The following is a 27,293-nucleotide window of genomic DNA, read 5'->3' as shown; positions in this document are numbered from 1 at the left end:
GACCACCCGCTTATTTAAATGACTATGCGTGTTCGCATCTGGGGGAAGGGTGTTATGTCCCTGGAACTTGCCAAAGTCCCCACCCAGGTCTGTTCACGCTGCGGGGGCGTTTGCTGCCCCTCATTGGCTGGCTTCCCTCGACAGCCGGCTATAAAAGCCAGCTGCAGGGTTCGGTCAGCCGCTGTTCGCTGTGAGCCTGCTCCAGGCAGGGCTAACACGTTCAGTCCTTTATTTCTTAAATAAAGTCTTGTTGCATCCATGCCCTGGTCTAGCCTCTCATTGCTCAATCTACAACACATAGCAAATTGTAAAGGTTTTGAAATGATTATTTCCCTTTCGTTTAAAACACATCCCAGCAGCTTTTGTAGAAGTGGTACACACACTATAGCTGTATTGGGCCATGCAAGAGAATTGGTTTGCTTACTTCTTCCTGAAGTATGAATGTGTGAGGAACTATTGCCTCATCTTTGGTCAGTTGAAATAAAGAGATGAGATGGAGCTAGTCAATTATTTAGAAATTGTGTGTGTGTGTGTATGTGTGTGTGTGTGTGTGTGTGAGAGAGAGAGAGAGACCTAATGGTTTTGTTTCTCAGAGGCATTCTATTTACATTTCATCAAAGTAACCAATTAAAGCTCAGCACAATTGTAGTAATTAAGCAGATCAATAATTGCTTAAGTCTTTTTTGTAAAGAATATATATTACAGAACTTGGAGAGAGTGGCAGATGGCACCCAATCACTTACTGTGTTATTTTGAGTGATTCTCTAGACTCAAAAGAATCAATATAGATGAAGCCAACTTGATCTCACTATCATCTTTTTTTGTAAGATCCCAAAACCAAGTAAGCCTTGCATTATGACAGCAACAAATTGACTATTGTCACACTGTCTTTTGCATTGGAAGGACACATCTATGGTCTTATAACCATTACAGCCAACCCAATGTAGCCCAACTGTTAGGTTATATCATTTCTTGGACCAAGTTGGGTACTTGAACTGTCAGAAACACAGTTTGTCCAGATTTTGAAATAAAGCCCAGTGTTAAAATGTCTGCAATATTAATGTTTAAAGTGTGAATAAGGATAAAAAATCTCAATCCATGTAAAGTAATCCTCTAAATTCACAGGAATGACTGATTGCATAGAAAAGCCTTGGTTGATGGATGATTGACATAGTTCCTTGAACTTCCTTTTTTTCTAATATAGTACACACACACACACACACACACACACACACAATATATATATATATGTATATATATATGTAGCTACTGAGCCTAACGAAGCCTACTGCAGAAGAAGGAATCTGAGGCAAATAACTCAATTCACACATTAAAAAGCAATGTTGAGCTTGCATTTGTCTGTAAAATTGGCAATAGATAGTTCAGGAAGCAAACTAGACAATTAGATGTAACATCATTAGCACAAATTAGGTATAATTTCATTAGTGCAAAGATCGATATTGAAGCCATTTTAAATTTAAAAAGCTACAAAAGGCCCAGAGCTTTCTTAGATTAACAAAGAATAGACAAAACCACAAATAAAGATTAAAAAAACTTAAATAAAACAATAAAAGCAAATGCATTCCTAGCTAAACAGTATTCAAAGAACTGACAAAAAATCATAATTTAAAAAATCAAATCTACAATCAGTTATTTTAAAAAATGAAAACTCTAAAATAAGCAGAAACAGGGTCTATTTCTACTTTCAGATAACTAAATATTTAGAGAACTAAATATTTAGATAACTAAAAAAATAAGAATCACACTGACCTTTCCTTTTCTGCATTCTGCACAGTAGTGGATTTTTAAGCTGTGCAGATACAGATAGATAAACTCAACAAGACGTCCATAATAAATTACATTTATTGGTTCATCAAGTATCCTCATAACTCACATTTGTGATGAAGTTCTTCTTTAATGACTAATCCTTTGCATATCTGCCATGTAGGTAAAATATGGTTATCTCCTAGCCCATCTCGTAGTAATAGAAAGCAGCTGCCATGAGTTAGTGAATTCAGGCAAAAGTGAAGAATACTCCCGCAACCCATCAAGGGTCAAATTAGTGACCAATCAGGATTACAGATGTGGCCAAGTGACATGAATTACATTTCCCAGGATACCTTTAACTACATTTACCATGATGCATTCTCTTAAGGGGACAGCTCATAATTCCTAAGTAACTATCCAATTCCCATCGACTGGCTGGGACAGCACATTTCCAACTTTTAAAAATGTTTCTGTTCTGGTTGTTATTGGCTTTTAAAAGAATCACATTTCTGCTTCTGTGCATGTGCTGAAGGATACTTGACTGACAAACTTAATTGGATTAGAATGATATCCATATACTATGCAGATGGAGTTAATAGGATGGAAGAAGGGAAAGCAGAATAGCCTTAGTTACAGAATATGTGGTGTTTGGAGGTTGTTGGTGCTCCTGACCAACTGTCCTTCCAAACATTGGTCTTCTCTGCACTGGAAATAATTGCTGTTGGTGACTTTAGATAACTATATATAGGTTCAAATTCACTAATGTGGAGTTTCAGGTTGGCTTTTAATTAGTTGGACAGTTTTTATTTTTGATGCAGTGTGTAAAGTAGGTGACAGCAGCAGAAACTTTAGAACTTATGATTTGAGTTTGGGAAGAAACAAACAGTATTGATATGTGGGCCCTGTCATGTAGGGAAGATTAACCCAAAGAATGAAGCCTTTTGTATTTGACTATATTTCCTTTTTAAAGATTTCCCCTGAAGAAGTCTTATGAAATATTATTGAATTTGTATGCTGTCCAACTTGATGATTCTGCCTTTTATTATGAAGTTAGAAAGCCTTTCTTCATTACCAGACAGAATAACAGAGTTGGAAGAGACTTTGGATATCTTTTACTCCAACCTTCTACTCAAGCAGGAATCCTTATACCATTTCAGTTAAGTGCTTGTCCAATCTCTTCGTAAAAACCTCCAGTTGTGGAGCACCCACAACTTCTGAAGCTGTTCCACTAATTAATTGTTCTGTCAGGAAATGTCTCATTTCTAGGTTGATCTGAGTTTGATTATGGTAGTTCCCATCTGCTGCTTCTTGTAAGCAATCAGTTGCTACTTTGAAAATGCTGGGCTTTTGGTTTGAGCTTCTTCGGCGACAGACCGAAATCTGCGATTGTGCGCAGTTTCAATCTGTGCTCGCTGCTGGAGCTCCCCAAGCCAGCTGGTTTCGGGGCTAAGCCACCCCGTAGAGGTGGTGAAGAGGGGGGAGACTGCCAGCAGGGTCAAGGAGAGTTGCATCTCTCCTCCCCAGCTGGCCATTACTCCCTTTCCCGAAGGCGGTTGTAGCGGTGGCCAAGCAACAAGTTTTGGCTGACTGGATCGAACTGAAAAAGCAACAATATAAGGTACCCTGGAATTTGAATTATAAAGAACAACATTGTCCCCAAAGAAGACTTTGAAGCGGCGAATGAGAGAGGGAAGGGAAAGGATTTGTTTTTTTCCCCTTTTCTTTCCTATATTGACAACTAAGAGATTTAAGCAAGAAACCACCAAAAATCCACTTTGACATTAACAGGATTTAAGCTGAAAATAAAATGTCAAAGGGATAATAAAGATTTCTGATTTCTGTATTCTCAAAAACGTTTAAAAGAAGGAAAAAAACAAAAGGGTGAGATCTGGAAAAATGGAGCAGACCACCTGGGAGTGAAAGGAATTAACAGTGAAACTTTAACAAAATTCCTAAAAGATACATTTTAACTGAAACTTTGTAACAAGATAAGAGAACCCCAGGAAGAGAAAGTGGAAAAAAGAAGCAAGAAGAAAGAGCTTTGGATTATTTGGATTACTTGGTGATTTTTGGATTTTTGGCTATTGGATCTAAAGGACTAAAATTAATCAGGTGGTTGTTTAAAAGTTTTTAAAATGGTATCACTCTTGGAAGAATTGAGAATGGAACTTAAAAAACAGAAAGAAGATGCACAAGAAGGAAGAGGTTTTTTTGGCTTCGTATTTCAATTTTTAGAAATGGAGATCCTGAACTATGAGAAACAAGAACAAATGCCTGTAGAACAAGAAGGGTGGGACAAAGAAGAAGCCATCTTCAATGACCAAGTATTTCCATGTGGGGAAAAGAAAGGAAAGGGGGGAAAGAGAGTAAAAAATTTAAGATTTGAAAAAACAACCCCCCAAAAGAATAGTTTGAAAAGTAATTACAACATTAGGAAGAAACAGAAGAGAGGATTACAGAAGAGAGAATCAGAATTAGAGAGAGAAGGGGTCAAGGGAGAAGAAGGGGGGGAAGAGGGAAAGGAAAAGAAATTATAAAGGACAGAAACAGGACATAGAGAAACAGGGAAAATGTACAAGGATTGAGGGTACAAGCCTATTTAGAAGACACAGAGATAATTGGTGAAAACTTAATTGAAAGGGGGATTCTACAAGGGTACATAAGATAGTATTGTTATATTAGAAATAGAAATGAACTTTGAAAATATGAAACAAGTGTAATTAAAATGATAGATAAAATACTCATTGTAATGTAATGTAATGTTTAATAAATAAATGAAATAAAGAGAATGAGAGAATGAAATTAGGAAAGGAGGGGAACATTTTAATTATTATAAATGTGTTATAAAAAATTAAGTGAAGAGGAATATGAAAGAAACATGAAAAAATTATGGAAATATTATAAGTGTTCCTAGAAGTATGATACCCTATTGAAAAGAAATGTTAAATATGTCAACGATTATAACTAAAATTAGTGATAGAGCTGAATTGGAATAGAATAAGTATTTTATTTATTATTGTTATATATATATTTTCTCTTTAAGAATTTAGTGCGTATTTTAAGAATGTACCAAGCAGAATTTGACTGGAAGTTATGTGTTATATTGAATGTTATAATTGTAAAGGCGTAAATTGAAGTTTAAATAAGAGTTGAATGGATAAAAATTAAAAGATACAAAGGTGTCATACTCCAATTAGTAACTACTCATTAAAATTGTTTAATGAGAAAAGAAAATATGAAATTGAAATAGGACAGACAAAAGTATAAATATAATAACTAGAAAGATATTGAAACTTAGAAAAAGATATATATATAATTGAATTTAGAAAGGAATGAGATAATTAAAAGTAAGATTGAGAAAACTAAGGGAAGGGAAAAATTATTGAGAAAATGTTGAAATAGTAATAAGATATGGAATAGAACACTAAGATGAATGTGAAATTGAATTTGTGTCTGTATGGAGAAGTGTTAACCTGGGACCATGCTATTCTCAAAAAAAAAGAAATTTTACTTGTATTATGTTTTGTGAAAACCCAAATAAATTTTTTATTAAAAAAAAAAGAAAATGCTCCTGATGAATTGCCTTACAAATGGGTCTTACCCTGAAAATGTAAACATCCTAACTACAGTACTTAGGAATTCATAGTATTATTGCTGAGGATCTGGCTTTTAAATATAATTGAAGAAAGAAAAGAAACAGGTAAAGTACTTTTGATCTATTTATCTAAAGTCCCAAAGACACAGAATTTAACACAATCTTTTAAAATATGCTAAACCATTGGAATAGATTAGCAGTCATACAATCCCACATATAGTGGAATGTTTTTAGTAATAATTTCCATACATAGATTAATAGACAGATACACGCACACACACAAATGTAGTTAATTTACATGCCACTCACAATTGAGGAAAATACCTTGATTTGGGAGAAGGAGAATAGATGACAAGTATAAAAATTTCAAATAAAAAAATCTTTAAAGAAAGTTTATTATTTCTAGTTATTTATTATTGTGTAGAATTCTGGGGCTCAATTCATGTCTAGAATGTATTGCTATATTCTATATCATTGTATACATTAAATCATATTCTTGAGCAGCCGGCAAGAATGGTGAAATGAATTGTACTGACTCATGTTAGTCTTTGATATTGATACTGATTTAGTCTGATATATCAAGACATAGATTTTTTTATATATATATTCTAGTGCTTAACAAACAGTTGCAAAATGACACTAATGTATAGAGTACTGATGGATACAGATTGTCTTGTGCTGGCTATGGAGGACAGAAAATGGAACTTTTGTGACATTTTAAAGAGAGAAAACAAACCCAAGGACACTGTGATCTGAGGGGAGAATGACACACACTACAAAGAAGTAAATAACTTTATAAAAATAAACAAGGTTAAAGTTTTCTGCAGGAAAACATGGGTGCAAAAGATGAAGTTATTTTTACTTATATTCACATTTCTTGTGAATAACCGAACAAAGCTGCTTGAAGAGAATCTTCTAAGAATGCGTTTACTTTTAATGAAAGGATTCTTAGATACACAAGTTGAGATAGGCTACAATACAGAGCGTGGACCGAAAGGAAAATGCAGTATACAGTGGATACTATAAAACCAGATTAATAGAATAGCAATAACAAGGTATCAGAACAGCAAACTTTTTTCTACTTATTTGGCTGCAAGATCAATTGCGGAGAGAGGTTTGTTTTATTTGGTTTTGTTGTTTTGACATTGCAACCAAGCAGAAATGAAAAAGAGGATATCATTGTGTGGCAAAACTTTAATGTCTTTTTTTTTCTGTTTGCTAAAATGATAGAATTTCAACTTTTCAGCAAATATAACACTCTTAGTTTTGAGCTAACCCCTGACCTTTGGTTGCATTTTCTGAACTGGAGCTGTTTTCTTTGCTTGTTGTTGGTGAAGAGAGAGTTACAAATCTCATTTTTTTAAAAAAAAAAATACAGGATGCTTCATGCTTCTTAGCTTGCTTTATTCTGTCTGTCTCTCTCTACCCAACCTACCTCACTGGATTGCCCAGAGTATGATGGGAGGGAAAGCATACATGCGGCTCTGGGCTCCTTGAGAAGAAACGCCTATTAGAAGTATAATAAGAAATATCCAGACGGAGTTACATTATCCTGAGCGTAATTTACTATAAACCTGGCTCGATGAAGTTTACTATACGCCTGGCCAAAACGAAGTGGGAAAAGGAAAGGAACAGCATAAAAGGGACAAGATAGACTCTTTTTCATCAATCCCATTGGATTCTTCAATGGGTTGATTCCAGGCTGGGGAAAAGACAGCGTTTCCTGGGAAGGAAAGGGGTGGGGAGAGATAGTAGAGATTTACTCGGGTTTTACTCACTGAACGTGGGTATAGGAAACGTGGGAAGCCGACCTGGTCTGATTTACGTCAAACAAGCTGAGGGAGGAGCGTGGCATTGGGAGAAACGAGGAAAGTGGGGGGGAAGCAGCGAAGGCGCCAGCCAACATACGACTGCTGCCGCTGGACAGTCGCTGCCTAAGTGCCCCAGCTAAGCTCCGCGTTGAGCTGCTGGGAATCAGGGAAAGGGAGGCACCCGAAACGGGTGGGTCGGCTATGGGAACCTCAGGAGCCTGACCCGGGCTTTGTCAGTCACTGCCAGAACAAGGCAGAAATCTTTCCACGTTCAGGCCGGCTCGGTTGTGGGAAGTTTCCCATTGCTAAGGAGCAAAGCAGGGCGGGGACTGACTGAAACGAAGGACAGCGTGGTCGTGTGGGGAAGCAACAGCCTTGAGCGCGCGTGGAGCTTTCTTTGAAAAGCCAGGAGCGGCGCCGGCTCGTGTCTCCCCTTCCCTCCTTGGAGCCGCTACTTAATAGGCGGGGTGGTGGTGGTAAACCAGGGGCAGGGGCGAGAAAAAGAAAGAGGGCTCAGCCTCCGGAGTTTCCCCCGCGGAGTTAGCGCGGGAGAGCGGAGAGGTTCGCCCGGGCATCCTTCCGAGAGGATTTGAGTGGGAGCCACGCGGGACCTGTCGCCTCCAGAGGTTGCTTTTTCCCTCTCAAGACGGAGCAGCAGAGCATGGCAGCGGAAGCCCCTGCCGTTTCCAGCGACCGGAATCAGACCTGGGGCTCGCCCTGGCTGGACTTCAACGCCTCCAGGGCCTCCCTCCATCAGCCCTCAGGGAAGGAGCAAGCCAGCTTCCTCTCTGAAATCGGCGTGGAGAATTTCGTCACCTTGATTGCCTTCGGCCTCATTTTCACCCTGGGCGTGATGGGCAATTCTCTGGTCATCACGGTGCTGGCCCGGAGCAAGCCGGGCAAACCCCGCAGCACCACCAACATTTTTGTGCTCAACTTGAGCATCGCTGACTTGGCTTACTTACTCTTCTGCATCCCTTTCCAGTCCACCGTATACATGTTGCCCAACTGGTCTCTGGGGACCTTCATCTGCAAGTTCATCCACTACTTCTTCACCGTCTCCATGTTGGTCAGCATATTCACCCTGTCGGCTATGTCGGTGGACCGCTATGTGGCCATTGTGCATTCCAGGCGCTCCTCCTCCGTCCGGGTGTCCCGTAACGCGCTCTTGGGGGTCGGGATCATCTGGCTTCTCTCTATTGCCATGGCTTCCCCTGTGGCTCACCACCAGCGCATTGTCCATGAAAAATTCCTCAACCAGACCTATTGTTGGGAAGTCTGGCCCAATCTCCAGCACAAGAAAGTGTATGTTCTGTGTACCTTCATCTTTGGCTATTTGCTACCTCTGCTGCTCATCTCCTTTTGCTATGCTAAGGTAAGTGAGGTTGATAAAGGCGGAGGATCTACCCCGACAAATGCATGAGAGACAGGGTCTCCCAGGATCAAGGAAACTTAGTGCACAACCCCCCCCCCCACAGTAGTTTATGGAAATATGCCACTTGTATCTTACCTCTAAAGGTGCTTCTTATTATTTCTTTCATGTGTTGTACTATAACGCCAAAGGAAATAACAAAGACTTGAGTGAATAGTCCAGAGGGTTGTTTAGTGCTGTTTAATTCCAGCACATAAGTTTAATGCAGGATACAAATATACCTATAACATTGAACAGCATAACTAGGGTTAAAGTTACATTTTGGGGGTGTTCTATCGAACACATAACAGTTCAGATGTATAGATGCTTAAGGAAGTCACAGACGGAGGTATTTTGGAGGATATTTTGGAGCAGGAGTTTTCAAGTTTTGTAGCACTCTGATCCCTCAAATGATAAATGAATTTATCTCAGGTTGCCCCTAAAAAATTAAAACAAACAGGTTTGTTAGAATTAGGTTTGGAAAAAGAAATTGATATAGCACTTAATAATTAAATGTTAATCTGTATGTCAGGGTGGTTATTAAACTTCGTAGTGTTCTAGCTGTCCATCAAAGGGAAAAGCAGAGCCCAGAGCAAGTTTTGTATTGCTCTCCTCTGCTTGTGTTTGGTTAATCAGAGTTGTTTGCTTTTGCTTGTTTGTTTGATTGCCTCCTTTAAGTTGCTCACGAACCTCTGTTTTTCTGAATCACGTATTAAGAGCTGACAAAAATTGGGGTTCTTGGAATATATCCCAGAATTGCCATTGGTGGCTAATGGATGAAATATTGACTGAGGTTTGAATGAACTATTACTATCAAGGGAAATATTTTGTTATGTTTGATAAAATAGGAATTGTGACACCAAGAGTGCCATAATGCTGCATCATGAGTATCAGTTAAAAATCCGCTGTTGATTTTAGTGTTTAGGATAAGAGACAGTCTGCTGATGAACTCATTTGTGGCTGAAACAGACAGAATCAACAAAAATAATGAGAACTCAAGGGACTGAATTGCTATATTCCGACTGATTATTCACTTTCTCTAAATCTTGAATCTGGTTCCCTTGAATATGAAACAATTCACACAGTTCTTTCTCTAAAGTTAGGACTTGTTTCTGGCATGCAAATAAATTATTACCTACTTGAAAGCATCACAGCTCGTAATATTGATCATTTATCTTTGAAGTGCTCACTTCGGCAGCACATAGACTAACATTGGTACGATGCAGAGAAGATAACTTATCTCTGAACAAAGTTTCAACTGTGTAATGAAAAATCCATTAATTTCAGAATAATTGCAAGAAATTTCACTTGGAATCTCTGTAAGTCCAAGTTTTCCAATGCCCCTGTTCTGATTACAATCTGCATTAAACAGAAAAGCTGAAAATAAAATAAAATAGGAAAAATATTCCGTTTTAAACACTAGAAATAATAGAACATGTGGTGGGGAGGGAAGGGAATATGCCCTTGCACATCTTTTTAATGGAGAATTAAGCAACGGGACAATTCTACTGACCTAATTACAGTCTTACATAGCAGGAAGTCTATGCTGTTAGCATTCAGCGTATCATAGAAGTCTGCAAAGCTTTCCTTATGTAGCTGCCTGCCTTGTATGTGGATAGTACAAAGTATGGCTAATGGCATCATTGCCTAGATGCTTTTCAAGATACATGTATGGGGAAGGCTTCGGTGGAACAAAATCATGTTCTGTCTCCTGCTTCTGGAGACATGTCTGTATTTAAGTAATGGTCAATGAGGTGAAACTGTTGCTACCTAGTATGCACATATCTTTACGTATTGGGTTCCTGGTATTCTCTCAGCTTGTGTGGAAAATAACCAAGCTTTGAGAACACCAAGAATTCAATGGTTCCAACCGGAGCTACATGTATTCTTTAGTTTTGGATACCTTTACATGCTAGAATTAAAAGAGGATTATCTGATTTGTAAAGCACGAACCTATACTCACTGACTCTGTTCCTAACAAGTACAGCTTCTTGACAGTCTTTGGTCACCATTTCCAACTTAATATATATGTATCAATGCTAGGGATATCATTAATAATAGGAGAAAATGATTCTAATGTTAGATATTTCCCTTTAAGTTCTTCTATTAAAACCAATCCCTAGTTTTCTTCTCAGCAAATGAGAAGTCTTGTGAAAGATCAACACAACGGCTATCTATTTTTAGATAATATTAATATTACTTGCAATATCATGGAATGGAATGCTCCAGCAATTCCACTTGTTTTGTCTATTCTCTTTTTACTTGCTGGCATGAGATATCTTCAAATTCCACAGTTCCAATTATGCAACTGTACAATTATGCACATATTGTTTTGCCACAAAGGTTTTTCTTCAGTATCCATGACTTGATATAGCTGTTTGTAAAATAATTGAAGGAGTGGGTGGGAAATCACATCTGTGCTGACTTCTGTTTTTTCCATCTTAACATCTGGAATTATTATTAATTTTTAAAAAGTTCATTAAAATAGTATTTTTTAAAAAATATAGGAAAAAAACCAGATATAAATATGTGTAAAAGGTTTTTTTTTAAATTTGCTATTTCCCCAGAAGCAAAAGGGACTATGTACTTACTAATTATTTGTTCTATTTCATTTGATCCGTGAAATATCTCATAAGAAATTACTTCATATATTTATGTCTTATTTTTTTAGAGTTAAATATGGGATGGTTTTTTTAACTTTTGTCATTAGGAAAAGTGTAACATGATTACTGGTGGGGAATGGAACTGGAGTAGCATAATTTCTCCACTTTCCCTCAATTCTATCATTACTTCTAAAGATGATGCTATGATTTTGATTGGTTGCCACATCTACCATAAGTGTTTTCTTCCAATCCACCACAGGCAGTGTCCTTAGAAGAGAGAACTGAATGCCAGTCTTTTCTGTTGGAACTGATGTCTTCATTAGTGCACTTGAGTTGCCAGTAAGGCATCAAAAGGTGAACAGATTATGGGACTTAACCGTATTTAAATTTTATTAGTTTGCATAGTAAATTTATCATGAAAACTAATAAGAATAGAAATGCAACATTAAATGGTTAACAAGCCATAAAATGAATAAGCTTAGCTAGTGAGGAAAAAAAAGAAAGGAGAAAGAAGGAGATGACATGGAAATTGTAATAAACAGAATTTCAGTTGGCAATCGCATTGTTTGGAAGTCATTCATTTCTCCCTTTGTAAAAAGAAAGAAAGAAAAAAAAAGAAAGAAAAAAGAAATTCAAATCTGAACAAACAACACATATCAACACCTATGCTGCCTATTAGGTGCAAAGTTATACAGTATTTTCAGATTTCTGTAATAACTGTTTTATCCAATCCTCGACCTGAAAATTTGCAATTGTAGATTATGTTGATAAATTGCATATATTGTGGTTATAGCCAAGAAGATGTGCAGTCTTAACACAAAGCAGTTGATCTAGAATCAGAAACCAATAAACCAACTAATCTCAGCCCTCAATGCAACAATAGCAGGAAATGACCAAATCACATAGGTCACTATTCCAATTTCAGAATAACATTTCTAACAGCAGGGTGATTATCACCAGCCATATTAAATAACCTCTGAAGTGTCCAGCATGAAAGAAACTTTTAATTGTATTGAGCTCATTTTGAAGTCAGCGGAAACTGATTTCATGTTGTGTATTGATTTTCTACTGTTCTGATGAGTTTGCTATAAAATGAATAGCTAATATTAATTTCTCCAGTTTCCAGGAAAGAATGGGTTAAGAAGTAGAAATAATTCCTCCAGAATATTTCTTTACCATGGAGGTAGAGTAACATTTATGTCTAAACTAAGTAAAATAAAGATGTGCTTAAGCTGAATATGTAGCCCAGAGCTAAATCAAACTCATTTGTTCATTCTACATAAGTTTTAAATTCAATTTCTGCAGAACTAAGTTGACCTAAAGAAATTACATTATGAGAGGAATAGTTATTCACTGCCTTCCGAAGACCTAATTTAACCACTACCCTACTTTTAAACTGGGATTATAATGCTTATCTTGGGTAAATAGATAAGTATTTGGTAAAGTATTTTCATATATATCTTATAGAGACATTGAAATAAATTGCACAGAAATTAGTTGTAATCATAGTAAATGTGGTTTACTGGCATGAGATAGAGATAAACAATATTTAAAGAATAGAATAGAATAGAATAGAATAGAATAGAATAGAATAGAATAGAATAGAATTCTTTATTGGCCAAGTGTGATTGGACACATGAGGAATTTGTCTCTAGTGCATAAGCTCTCAGTGTACATACAAGCAACAAAGTGATAAATCATAAATCACATGATACGATCATAATTCTATACAATACAACCAACAAAATGATAGTCATAGGAGTAGGAGTAGGTAATAGGAAAGATGAGAAGTATATACAGCTGTTTTTGAATATACCATTCAAAAGAAAAAATTAAAAAGCTAAGATCATAACAAAAAAACTAGAACACTCCAGCATCCAATACCCAGATGAGCAAGGATAAATACCAGGCAAATTATCAGAAAATAATACTCTAATCTCGAATTATCACTACCAACACTAGCAGGGCAAGTTACTGTCTATAAACAGAGAGCAAGTCGCCAAACTCACTAGCATTAATGAAGTTACCTAGCTGGGTAATGAAACATATGTAAGCAAATAGCAGTATTCCAGTATTTAAGAGGCTGCCATAAAGAGGAGGGAATCAACTTATTTCCCAAAGCACAAGAGGACAGGATAAGAAACAATGGGTAGAAACTGATCAAGGAGAGAAGCAATCTGGAATTAAGGAGAAACTTTCTAACTGAGGACAATTAACCACTGCAATAGCTTATCTTCAGAAGTTGTAAGTGCTTTATCACTGGAGGTTTTTAAGAAGAGACTGGACAGTCACTTGTTTGAAATGGTATACGATCTCCTGCTTGAGCAGAGGGCTGGACTAGAAGACCTCCAAGGTCCCTTCCAGCTTTATTCTGATTCAGACAACAACAGGTGAGAAGATGCGTACCTCGATGTGAGTGTTATTGAGTTACCTATGCCCGCCAGCTAAGCCACGCCAACCGAACTGGTTGTTAAAAAACTTGAATCCCACCCCTGGTGACTACCATCTTCCAACTAGGCTCTGTGTGGCTTATTAAACCTTGAAGGAAGTAAAACACCACTTTCTACTAATATTTAGTTATATTTTAGTGGAATTATCCATCTCTTGGCCTATATGGAATCCACTGTCTCAAAATGAGATGTGATATATCTGAGAGCACCTCATAATTTTAAATTCCTTTCAATCACACTTATAAATATAATATATTGGACCTCTCAGGGAGGGAGTTTGTAAGGCCACAGAGTGGTTGATGTGTCAACAAGATCAATTGATCTATTACTGCATAAAAATCCTCAAAGGGCTTTTGCCAGATGGAAAGGTTTTTCTAAGTGCAATTTATATGTGTTTATTTAAATATATTTTTCAGTGCAAAATCATTCTAATTTCAGTTAGGAATAGATGATAGGGCAATTTTATTGTATTTAATTTTTGATGCATTTTTCATGTTCAGCTTGATCATGTTTTCTCTCTGAAGAGTGTGGATGTTAATAACAGGGCCGGCTCACACTCGAAAAATGAAGAGTTATAATAGGTCTTTCAGTCTGAAGAGATTAAGTTGGAAGAGTCTCAGGCAGGGAAAGCAGCCCCAGAGGACAAAGGGATGGAGCTAACCCCCCACCCCCACCCCTCAAGGGCCCTCCATGAAGAGAGGAGGTTTAAACAAAGGCATTCAGGAAACCTATTGGCCAGAGAGAACCCTGCCCCTCTGAAGGAAGAAATTAGGGTCTTGCCACTCCTGTATAAGGAGAGATGTTGGTGGCAATTTTCCATTGATCTCACCATTATGTTCTTCAGCTCCTTCAGAATAGTGATCCTGGGCTTTCAAACCATATTTGCTTGACCCTCTTGGTTTTAATTTAAATTGGTTGAGTTTTTATGGGCTTGGTATTTGGGTGTTTGTTCAACCCTTTTTACCATTACAGTTCTGTTTGAAAACCTTTTAAATAAACATACAAGACTTTATCTGCATGCCTGTGAATGCTGTGGACTGTAAGCACTGGACTTTCCCCCTTCAACCAAAAAGAATGAATTTCTGAAAACTAGGTACTTCAAAAGGAATTCTTTATTGAAAGGAAGTGATCCCAGTACTATCAAAGCAGAATCTAAGATGCTTCCAGGCATACAGTAATAGATAAAGGGAGTTAGAATATCTCCCCTTATTCTGATATGGATTTAGTCAAACAAAGAACCAACATGTTAATTCCCCTTTTCCCTCTTCTGGGAACGTATCTTAGAAGAGTTTCCCAGGGAGTATCCTCCAGAGCTGGAATTTTTATGGTCCCTTCTCCTCTTGCTATCTCTCCAAGAGGTGACAAGTTTCTAGACATCTGGCTCCAGTCCTCCAGTTGGATATCATGTGCGAGTTATACAGATTCAATATAAGATTTAAGACATTCAGGTTACATCAAGAAGGATTACTTGTACCAACTCCCCCCCACCTCCTTCTTCCATTGAAGAATGGCAGATATACCGATCTGACAGTTTAGGGCAGATCCCTGCATTGTTACTTAATTATAGTTCATCAGAAGATACTCTATTTAATCAGGCAACATTTTCCAACAAGCCTATATAAATTTTGAAATGAATGTTATTATTTGCTAGATTTATGTAGAAGACACTACATAAATCTAGCAAATAATAACATTCATTTCAAAATTTATATAGGCTTGTTGGAAAATGTTGCCTGATTAAATAGAGTATCTTCTGATGAACTATAATTAAGTAACAATGCAGGGACCTGCCCTAAACTGTCAGGAGTTCAAGAGAAGACTTGAGATGGTGAACACCATGCAGTCCAATGTTTTGGCCTAAAATAGTTTCAGCCTCTAGCTTACAGTTTATTTTATTTAGTAGACTTAGTTTGACTTTATTACTTTATAAGTAAATCAAGGCAGTGAACATATATAATCCTCCTTCCCTTCCCCCAAAACAACTCTGTGAGGTAGGTTGAGGTGAGAGCTAGTGACTGGCCTAAAGGCCCAGTCGGCTTTTGAGGCATAAGAGGGGACTAGAACTCACAGCCTCCTAGTTTCTAAGCCAACACCATAACCACTACACAAATCTGGTTTTCTGTGTCTGGTTCCAGGCTTGACATCTTCAAGTAAGGTACATTAATGCCTCTTTCAAAGCAAGTGATGCTAACTCCTTTCAAAGAGAGGTTTATAACCTCTTGGCCGTAACTAATAACATTACCGGGAACATGGAGAAAATTGAAGTAGTCTTATTTTCTCATTTCTTTATGTCATTTTCTTTTTAATTTGCTTTACCATCCTTTCTCCAAATTTAGTTGGAGTTATCAGGACATTTTTAAGTAAGTGTTTCTTTCTAGTTGCTGTCCTAGTGTTGTAAGGCATCCTAATATTGCAGCATTTTAGTAACTTTGCAGAGAGGTCTGTTTCTAATGCTAATACATAAAGGTGGATGGCAAAACTGGCAATTGCCCTTGGAAATTGTGGGAGTGTCATCATTTGAGACTTTCAAGAAGAGATTGGACCGCCATTTGTCAGAAATGATGTAGAGTCTCCTGCTTAGGTGGGAGCTTGGACTAGATACCTACGAGGCCCCTTCCAACTCTGATTATCTGTGAAGCTCCAAATCTGAAAGCCTTTTAACACTGATGTGAATTTTTCTCAACAGGAAAATAGCTGAATTTGCTTCAATCACCAATTCTCTTCATTCTCTGAAACAATATTTTTTTTCTTTTCTTCTTACCTTACTGGGCAAGCAGTGATAAATTACTTTAGGTGCCTGTTAACGGTATTTTTTTAAGAATCTATTTTTATATAGCAGTGAAGGACAGATCAGTGCAAAAGTCTGACTTGTTTCTCCGGAGGATGGTCTTCAATGATTATTTTCCTTTCTGTTGTTGAATGAATGAAGGAAAGAAGAAATGAATGAATATGGATGGATAGATAGACAGCTCCATTTAATTTATCATATTGATTTCAGAATGATCAACTTACTAGCTATGTTTAAATCATACCCACTGTTTTTTTTAAATAATTTGTTTATTCAATGTTTCAACAATTAAATTATAAACTGAACAAACTCATAAGCAGTTATCTAAAAGCACTGGTGACATCACTTGTAAGACAATGCTTTATTTTTAGACAATTTAGACACTACTATTCAGATATGATTATTATCAATTTACTGTAGTATTAGGCAATTTATATACAATTTATTATTTTACATTTTCCCAGAGATAAAAAGATTTTACATGTACCGTATTTCTATTGATTCTTGATTCTGAAAACAGCATTTTACAACTATTGCATATTCATTCATTGATTCATAACCTCAACAAACAATTTAAAAGTTCCAGGAAAAAATAGTTTTTAAAAGCAGTACTTAGTCTGAATGCTGAAATGGTAGAGGAGGATTAATTCAATAATCAAAATGAGAACTGGATCCAAAGAGCTTTGTATATGAACAAAAGATATAGTTTGCTATGTAGAGAGAAATTTAGGCTGTTTCCCTTGGAAATGTTATGGTATTGTACCATATTTTGTGCTGAAAACTGATAGAATGGGCCGCAATTTTAATATACTCAATCTATGAACAGAAGTGATTATACCCAGTAAAATATAGCCTATGGAAGTCATGAAGCGGTAAGTAATTGCACAACGTATAAATCATAACAAGAATAATTCTGAATAATGAACCTTTTATTTTAAAAAAAAACTTGCTGAATTTACAGATTTTAAAATCAGTAATTTAAAATAAATAATTGTAAAATATTATTAATGGGCTGAAGTACTATATTCTTTTTCTTATTAACAAGAAAAAATATTTTTTGCTTCCTGACAAAAATTCCAGCAGTTCTTTTGCTTACTTTCTATATTTTTCATACTTAACACTCCGGTAATAGAGTTTTATTACATTACAGAACATTGCACTGAATCTCAAGGAGCATTTTTATAAGTGGAATAATTTTCTCTATTAATGATTAGTTCCTCTAAAAGATGACTGTTTTTTAATGAAATCTGTTTTGATCCACTACTGTGTATGAAAATGACATATGGAAATAATCTTCAAGTTTTCCTACATTCAAAGAGTAGGAAGGAGATGAATATTGAAATATTTTGTTTTATTGGTTTGCAATGTCTTACAATGAGGCATATCTAAGTTATCTCTTTTTATTTTATTTTATTTTTAAAAACAAGGTCAACAAAGAAATGTGTTAATTTTGCTCTCAGGAAAGGATAAAAGTCTAAATAAGTAGTATACATATAGACATATCTATCATACATTTATAGAAAAAAGATTTATAAGAAGGATTTTTTTCTACAACATGAAAATCTGTACTTTAAAAACTATAGTTATGGTGAAGGAAAGTATGGAAAATATGGAAAATGTGATGATTCTACTATATATTTGAGAATTACACCTGTGTATGATTTCTTAATTTTCTGTATTATCCATTTAGTGTATGCATGGTAGAGTCCTCTTTTGTCAACTGAAAAAAAGCCCATTTTTTTCTGATTCTATAACAGCACAGTTTTACATAAGTCAATTTGAATATAAATTATATAGGATTCAGTGCACGTATTCTTCAGTGTACAATTCTATGCTCTTATACACAGGTGTAATAATCTACAACAGGCAATAGATGATCATAATATTTATTTCTAGCAGTAGTCATATTAGCAAGAAACTTGCATCTATTCTTAATACAAGGATTTCTTTCTATCTCAAGTGAATAAAAATAATGTAGATTATTTTTGCATAGTATATTCACCTTTTCCTCACCACCAATAACCACAATAAATTGCTTTTTCCTTACTTCTATGTCACCATAACCAACTGACGCATATTTCTGACATATTAAACTTATAGATGTGAGATGTAGGTTTGGGGCTGAAAATTAAAAAAAGAACTTGTGAAAGAAGGAAATATATCCCGCTGATTTTATTTTATAGGAAAGGTAAGGGATCTGAACGGACATATAATGCTTCAGTTTTACATTGAACTAAAATGTTTAAAAGCTAAAACTTTTGGCTATCCTTCAACTGTTTGTATAAACAAATCTTTTTCAGTTTTAAAATTCTTAAAGTGGCAAATGAATCTAGTTTGTCTTACTAACCATCACAAAGTTGCTGTGAAACATTTGTACTATGATTATCCTCAAATAAAAGTAGGAAGACTACATCTCCAGAGTGTTTATAGTTTGCCTTAGTCTGGCCAAGTACAGTAGTTCAAAGGCTACTCTGCAAAGAATCATCATCAGTCAATTGCAGAAGGTGGTTTTACTTGGAACAGCTTACATCCAGCGACAATACCTTCAAAACCATCAAACAATTCCTGCCTATTGCAGGTCCTTCAGAAGGGATCGATTGGTGGATAAAAATCTCAAATACAGTCTAAACCAGGGGTTTCCAAACTTGGCAACTTTATGACTTGTGACCTTCAAATCCCAGAATTCCCCAGCCAGCATGATCTGAACATCTAACTGACTGTGCTAACAACTGTTCTAATAATGATTTTTGAGCTTCTTCTCTCTTCCTTTTTTTCTTAATAAATGCAGTTCTACCAAATGAACAGTTTCTAATTACCTGAAGGAAAGCCTTCATTCTCAGCTTCTCTGAGTGAGACTGTTTCATCTCAGGTAATCAGAAAATCAGTGAAACAATGGAATTGCATGTATTAAATAAAGCAAAAGAATGACAACAACAATAATATTTTAAAAAATCATTTTCCTGATGGATTTTGAATTAACAAAATTTGCTGGCATTATATAAAAAAGTCTTCGGATGGTGCTGGCTCTTTGGCTTTGTAATGGAGATGAGCACCGCCCCCTAGAGCCAGAAATGACTAGCATGTATGTACGAGGGCAACCTTTACCTTTATATAAAAAAGAATTTTACTGACTACTCTTTCTACTAGTATAATAGAAATAAAACAGCCCTTTGAAACAGATGTAGAGGTAAGCATGAGCCATGGTGGCACAGTGGTTAGAATGCAGTACCGCAGGCTACTTCTGCATGCCTAGTGGCTGCCTGTAGTTCGGCTGTTTGATTCTCACCAATTCAAGGTTGATTCAGCCTTCCATATTTCCAAGTTCAGTAAAATGAAGACCAGATTGTTGGGGGCATGTATGTGGATTTTGTAAACTGCTTAGAGAGGGCTATGGAAAACTGTGAAGTGGTAGATAAGTCTAAGTGCTATTGCTAATGAAGTTTTTAATTTTTTTTGTTATGCTTGCATCTATGTGGATCTTAATAATTTTTCATATATAGATTTAATTTGTGTGTTCTCTATACCTATATCAATCATTTATATATGTGTGTGTACTGTATGTATAAGTTTGTGTGTGTGCCTACAGTCAAAAAAATACTGATCTCCAGGAAGATCCACCCATAGAAATAAAAAGGGTTTGTAATCATATTAGGAAGTTAAAAGTAAGTGGACATAGCAAATTGTCCAATGGGATAAAGCGATAGCCTAAAGTATGAGATGAATACTTATAAACTGATGCCAATCTGAATAGGATTTTCTTAAGCTGGTTTAGGATCAGACTGATATGTACAGAGGACAGGTATGTGCATATATGCTCTTAATCACTGTGAATGTGGCAACAGGTGAATAACAATTATGTTAATGTGTTGCCATATGTTTTATACAGAGATTATTTGGAACAAGAGTTCCAGTTGTTTTCAATAGAGTTTTGCAAACCATGTGCCTCAAACATTATTTTTCTGCATTTGTGGACAATTAATATATTTAGCAAGTAATAGAATACAGTTGAGGTATCTCTGCTGTGAAAATCAACTAATACCTTTTTAAAAGAAAATGCCAAAATATACAAATAAACTAATTATATGAAAGGTACTTATATTTTTCAGGTCCTCAATCATCTGCATAAGAAGCTGAGGAACATATCAAAGAAGTCAGAAGCATCAAAGAAGAAGGTAGATAGCTTTTTAAATAAAACAAACTACGGTAGAGTTTATTAAACCAATTAGTATGTCACAAAGTAATCTGAATGTGTTTGAGTCCCTTTGATAAAACAAAAAAAATGATAGCTTATATTGGAGTTGCCAATTAAAATACCTCACCAACACCAACTTTCATAAGAAAAGTCTAATAGTCTCTCCATATGTTATTTTTAAGGTATGGCTTTAACCCAGGGGTGGGATTCTACAGGTTCAGACCGGTTTTATAGAACTGGTTGTTATGATCCTGTGCAGTTCAGAGAATCGGCAAATGATGCCCCTGGCTGGCCCCTCCCCTCTCTGCCCACCCTTCCGCTCCCCGCTCAGTCAGTCCTTATCACACATGCCCAACATTGTGGACATGCCCGATATCCTGATTGGTTTCTTCCCTGCCCAGTCACTCCTTAAGGTATTTCTTTCTTTCCCCTCCCAACCATTAGTTGTTCCTATGGTCAGCTGTGCTGGGATTCCCCTCCTGTCTTACTGCTTCGCCCAGGAGGCTTCCCTGAGGCCCAGGAGGCCCCAAAACAGAGGGTGGTGAGGGGTGCTGCGTGCCCCCTCCAGGCTCCGTTTTTTCTTTCTCAGCCCAGGGAAACCTTCTGGGAGCAAAAAATCTCCCCAGGAGGCTTCCCTGAGGCCCAGAAGGCCCAAAAAACCAAGGTGGGGGCTGCTGCAAAAAGCCATGCCCACCCAGTCACATGGATACACCTACAGAACTGGTTGTTAAAAAAATTGAGTCTCAGCCCTGCTTTAACAGAGTCCCAACAAGATAGTTTTAACCCCATGTAATTAAATTAAAACTAGAATAATACAAATGGCTGAAATCTTGAATAATATCTAAGATGTTGGAGTCCTTTCAGGATTTGGGGGTGATTAAAAACAAGTTTCACAGTCTGGCTTTGATGTGTAAACAAAAATGGTTTTAAAATGTATTTTGTGTTTGATAGAATTAGTCTTCACATATTTTGTTTTTTAAGGAAAATGTATAAAATTACAATAAATAAACAATAATAGTAGTGTAGGATTTCCCTGGTTGCAAATCCTATCAATAACAGTATAATGACTATAATGGCTGTAACATAATAAGATGTTGGAAGAGATTCTCAGCTATTATATGCAATTACTACTTTCAAAGGGCTCATTTCTCATTTTTTAAACTGTCATCAGTTATAACATATGCACCTCAGGATTTTTAAAAAGGATAAAGTAAAGATACCTATAAATTAAATGTAAGTAATATATCTTTTGTTTTAGCTAGGTTTATGGACAGAAAGAATTATAACTATATTATCAGCAGATGATCATCGAACACAAGTTGATTGATTAAAAAAAACTCCTTAGTTAAATTAATGACAATCAGAGCCTTTTGGATGAAGATAAATTAAGTTTTTATTCAATTTTATAATGATACCAACTGTCAAATCAGATAATCTATGGAAAATTGACTATTGGTTATCTGCATAGGTATTTGACTTAAAAGTTTCTGGACCAGTGACTATCATCTCAGTTTGAAATCTCTTCATGGTTAGTTAAGATCCAGGAGTTTACACGGGGCTTTGAGTTTTAAAAGTTTTGACAAGGTTAATACAGAAATTTCAGCATGCCAATGGATAATTTGAAAAGCACTCTTAAGGATATAATTCAGAACTGAATGGCTCTTACTTCAACTTAAGTGTTCTTAGGATTGTTATCTGTGGATTTGAAGGGCTAAATTGCTATCATAAAATAATGCCTTGCTTTTACTTTATAAAACCTCTCAAGCCACTGGAGGATTTGCTTAACACATATCCTTTCTGTTTTCGTTGCTTTTATGGTGCATTAGCAATTATTGGTACAACTTAATCACGTGACAGCCTTTTCACATTATTTATTGTTTCTCTCTCTTAGACAGCTCAAACTGTCCTTGTGGTTGTAGTGGTTTTTGGGATATCCTGGTTGCCACATCATGTCATCCACCTCTGGGCTGAATTTGGAGACTTCCCCCTAACTCAAGCTTCATTTTTCTTCAGAATAACAGCACATTGCCTGGCTTACAGTAATTCTTCAGTGAATCCTATTATATATGCATTCCTTTCTGAGAATTTTAGGAAAGCCTATAAGCAAGTGTTTGAGTGTCAGATTGGTCACAATTCGCCTCTGAATGAAGTGAAAGATAATAAGAGTAATATGGACACACCTCCATTTACTAATTCTACACATGTTTGAAGAATGAATGTGGTTGGCTGTTCTGCTGCAGTTTCATAAGAATGGACTTGCTCTTGCTGCTTTTATTTTTTTAAAAAAATGCAATTCCCAAAGTGAGCAAATATTTCAAGTTTCGTATTGGTCATTAGTATGCAACTAATCAAAGTTCAATTTATTTTGTTGCTGAAAAGAGTAAGAAAATCTGATTCATAGACAAAATACTCTACTCTTTCTTTGTGAAAGAATTTTGAGTGAGATTTTTTAAAATTAAAACAGGAATCAAATAATATTAATATATAATTCATATTGATCTAGTATATTTATGTTATGCTTAAAATATTATTTTCTTTCTTATACAAAGTTACTAATGTAAATCACCTAAGCCATTTTTTTCAATATGTATATGTATATTTATATGTATATGTATATTTCAGTTTGTGTGTATTCCAAATGAAATGGGGTTCAAATTGAACCAGAAGAATTTGAATAGTTGAACTAGGATATCCTATTATTTTCATGAATTGTGGAATGACTCCGTTACCAAAGTTACATATGATCATGGGGATGCTACAACATTGTAACTGAAAAAATAGTTATAAGTCACTTTTTTCACTGATGTTTTAACTTCAGATGGTCACTAAATGGATGGTTGTAAGTTGAGACCTATCTGTACAGTAGACCCTTGCATAAAATTAGTTTGTATAGACACATTTTTAGATTTTAAGTCAAGTGGTTTAAAATTAATAGTATTGTAATTCTACCTTCATCAATAATTTTATGCATAGCATATAGTTTGCTTATTTATTTAAACAATTCTGTAACTTGGATCCATGCTAACTATTTATCTGCCTGGCTTATGATTAGAGTTGATTTCAAACTAGTTGACTTTTCTAGTACTTGATATTTACATAAACTGTATAATGCCAGAGATACAAATTATGGGAAACTACTTACTTCTACTGTAAGTGTTTTTGACAAAGGCATGGGATACCTTCCTGTACATTTTGGGATGAACTGAAAGAAATTATAATGAAAAACTGATCCTATCAAGCATTTTTTTTTAAAAATTATGTTTGACTTTCAAGAAGGCTAAACTTCAAATCCGTTCTACAGATCTGACATGTTGAATGAGGGAGTACACAGTTCATTGTAGTAAGTTACAAAATGGCTATTTCTCCATTTTGATGAGTTCCTTGGCTCTGATCATTCTGACACAAATGGTCAAAATGTTCCAAAGATTGTAGAATAATAATAATAACAGGTCAGATGCTGGAAGCTCAATTGTAACAAGGATGAGATGATAACAGGCAGTGTTAGAAAGAAAATATGAAGAACTAAAAGCACAGAACTAATCTGCACTTAATGAGGGCCTCATTCACTGACTGCTTGAAATTATGACAATATTTTAAAAATGACTTTACAACCAAAGCCTGCATTTATGACCTTTGTATCATCCTGTGATCTACATTGTACACATTGTTCTGTGTCTAACCCATTGTTGTTGTTTTTTACCCCATGGTAGAGTGGAAAGACTACAGAAGAAGAGATTATAAGAGAGTAAGCAGCCATCCAGTGGGGAATACACATTGAAAATAATGCAGTGGTGCTTGCAACCCCAAGTGTGTTTGGAGCTGGGAGCAGTAAACCAGATATGCAAACAGCCTGTATATACCCCACTGGGTGCCTTAGTGTATGAATTTCCTAATTAGATGTGTCTTTATCTGTTAATTCAGCACATAGGGATTGTTGTATATCACTGGTGCACCATTCCTAACCCACATCAATCATGGTATAGGTGCGTTCCTCATGGATGCATATTTGATGAATGAGGAAAGATTATTTTTTTAAGATTCTTTTAATCCTGTCGTTAATATTTCTATGAATAACTCAAGATAGAAAACATACCTAATACTTATTTCACCACTGTTTTCACCACAACAACAACCGTGTGAATTGGGTTGAGAGAGAGTGAGTGACTAGACCAAGGTCACCCAGCCAACTTTCATACCTAAGGTGGGACTAGAATTTAAGCTCTCGCAATTTCTAGCCTGATGCCTTTAACCACTAATCCAAACTGACTCCATATCTGGTGGGTATGTCTTGCAGATATATTTAAATTTAGGTGGATATTTATCTCACTGATATATCCATGTGATCTGGAAGGAAGCTTGTCAGGAAAAGCTGTTAAGCACAATGACTACCTGTGCGAGTTTTTTAAGGTGAGGTAAACCATCTTTGGTATGCTAGACTCCCTTTTAAAAAGAAAAAGAAAAGAAAAAAGTGACATAGCAGGTATTTTCTACAACATATCCGATTCTCTTGTTTCTCTTCAGATAGATCATATCCCATTTTGCTCAAGGATTCTGTAAAAATGTTAGGTACTCAAGATTACTTCATTATCATACTCTACCAATTAACCATCAATATCCAAAAAATGGGAGCAGCAGAAGACACTTTGACTTTAACCCTTTGAAACCTGTATCATGTACTGTTTTTTTCTAGTGCTTGATATTGCATCAGCTTAACATTCCACATGTCCTTAAATGTGATCATGAGAATGTCTCAACCAACAGCTACGGAGCAGATTGTTGATGCTGTCTTATGGAAGCATTAAGAAAATGGCCTTTTTTTAGAGGGAGATCATAGTTAGGTGCATAGAAATTTTGCTAAAATAGATATATAAATAGGCATGCCGATTATAAAGATGTTAATTAAGAGCTCTATATTCCCCAAAATAAAATTCTTTTCCATCTTGAATGATTCAAATCAGTCAACTGAACATTACACTCTTTTGGATACTTAAAAAACATTATTTTTCATAGTTGTGTATCTTGTGAACTGAAGAAAGAAGCATCGCTAACATATAACAAGTAAAAGAGAAGAAATGAATGCTGCCAAAGACTGAATTTAATTCAGAGCTGTGCACAAAAGATAACAAAGCAATGACTTTAAACAGATTGCACTACTGGTTTAATTTCTGGTATTTTGTTTTTCCATTGAAAAATTGCATATGTATTTCTGTACCTGACTGTATAGCACAAAACATAAACACTGCTTGACACTGCATGTGTGCCTTAATATTGCATTTATTATAATGTTTCAGGTGGGGCATTTTTTTGAGTTTTTTAATTTACTTAGTTACTGGATAGCCATATACAAAGCTTTGTGGTGACACACATCTTTCTGCATCATCTTATGGCCTAAAATTTCTTGGCCTGTGTGTGTATTTGTACAAAAGAAGCAGTCCTGCTATACCGAAGATAAAAAAATATCTCATTGTCAAGGTTGAATCCTAGGGACTTCCTTTACATATAGATGCAGTCATACATGTAAAACAACAGTATAGAACTGCTTTACCACAGTACCCTCCTAGGTTCTTTATTTTTCTATTTTATTTTTGATTTCCTGGTGCATCCCACAAGTCTGGTGCCCCCTGGTAGTCTGCTACTTACATGGCCCAACATTATTAGCGCCCAGGTTTAGGTAAGATAAGCCTGATGATGCAATTCAAATTGAGACTAAAACAGCACTCAACAGATTCATATAACAATCGTTTCATTTGCACCAATGAAAGTAGTGCTCCTATATCACACAAACACTTAGCTTTTGCATCTATGATGTGTGACAATTGCCCACCCTGTACATTCTAGGGTATCTGTTTCTGCCAAAAATAAGTAAATGTAATGAACATTGTTTTAAGCTGAAATTCCTAATTGCTCTAACTTTTTAAAGTACAATAACGGTGTCAACTATTATTGCTATACTGTTCGTAGAAGATACTGCTTCCATGAGTAAGAGAAATAAATAGTCGCCATCAAATCATATTGTAGTGACTTCCTTGATAAAAGGGTAAATAAAATTATAGCAATAGGTGAAATCTATTTAAAAGCATCTACCTACCTACCTACCTACCTATCATCTATCTGATGTGTATCATGACATAAATTGGTGTTTGACATATATTTACCCTTAGCTCTTTCATATGCCTTTTGAAAGCCACATCTGTCTCTCTCTCCCTTTTTGCCTTACCTAATACATAAATGCATGAATATAGCTGTTATTTTTTCCAGCATCATTCCATCATGTATTAAACTAATCCCCCTGTTTCAGAATATGTCTTATTATATTTAACATTTATTCATCCTTTGAATCTTCTCTAACCTCTTCCAATTCTGTTTTTATCCAGTTCTATTCTTCCACAGGTGCATTTTCCATTTTCCATTGCATCATAATGTCAACAAACAAATACATGCAGAGAGAGGGGGAGAAAAAAGTAAAGGAGGCAAGAAGAATAAATTCCTTCGTCTTCAACTGACAAATGTGTTAGGAAAAGTTAAGACAAAAAAAGAAACAGTTATTTTGTTCATTTGAATAAAAACAGATCTTAGGTTAGCAATTTGAATTCATAATCTGCTTCATTTTAGCACTGAGTAAAGAGTTACTTCGCTTTGTTTCCCCATTACTTACTTAGTAATCCTTACTTAGAAA

The 27,293-nt window shown here is 35.8% G+C and overlaps 1 protein-coding gene across 1 annotated transcript; it reads left to right on the top strand.

The window, feature by feature from the left end:
* Positions 1–7,259: 7,259 nt before the first annotated feature.
* GALR1 (galanin receptor 1) lies at positions 7,260–22,894 on the top strand. Its single transcript, XM_026699469.2, has 3 exons — positions 7,260–8,548; positions 20,532–20,597; positions 22,509–22,894. The coding sequence occupies exons 1-3, from the start codon at positions 7,835–7,837 to the stop codon at positions 22,824–22,826; spliced, it is 1,098 nt and encodes a 365-aa protein (XP_026555254.1). The 5' UTR covers positions 7,260–7,834; the 3' UTR covers positions 22,827–22,894.
* The last annotated feature ends 4,399 nt before the right edge of the window (positions 22,895–27,293 follow it).

This window comes from Pseudonaja textilis, chromosome 3, assembly GCF_049901715.1.
Source record: "Pseudonaja textilis isolate UNSWEBS1 chromosome 3, rPseTex1.2, whole genome shotgun sequence".
NCBI classification, from domain to species: Eukaryota; Metazoa; Chordata; class Lepidosauria; order Squamata; family Elapidae; genus Pseudonaja; species Pseudonaja textilis.
The sequence above is the reverse complement of the archived record's forward strand: the minus strand, read 5'-3'. Positions and strand labels throughout refer to the sequence as shown.

What these genes read in the sequence shown, in the direction of transcription:
- GALR1 (XM_026699469.2), top strand. Translation starts at nt 7,835, where the DNA reads ATGGCAGCGGAAGCCCCTGCCGTTTCCAGCGACCGGAATCAGACCTGG. An exon ending in TCTCCTTTTGCTATGCTAAG is followed by an intron (nt 8,549 to 20,531) that starts GTAAGTGAGGTT and finishes TATATTTTTCAG; the next exon opens with GTCCTCAATCATCTGCATAA. An exon ending in CAGAAGCATCAAAGAAGAAG is followed by an intron (nt 20,598 to 22,508) that starts GTAGATAGCTTT and finishes TCTCTCTCTTAG; the next exon opens with ACAGCTCAAACTGTCCTTGT.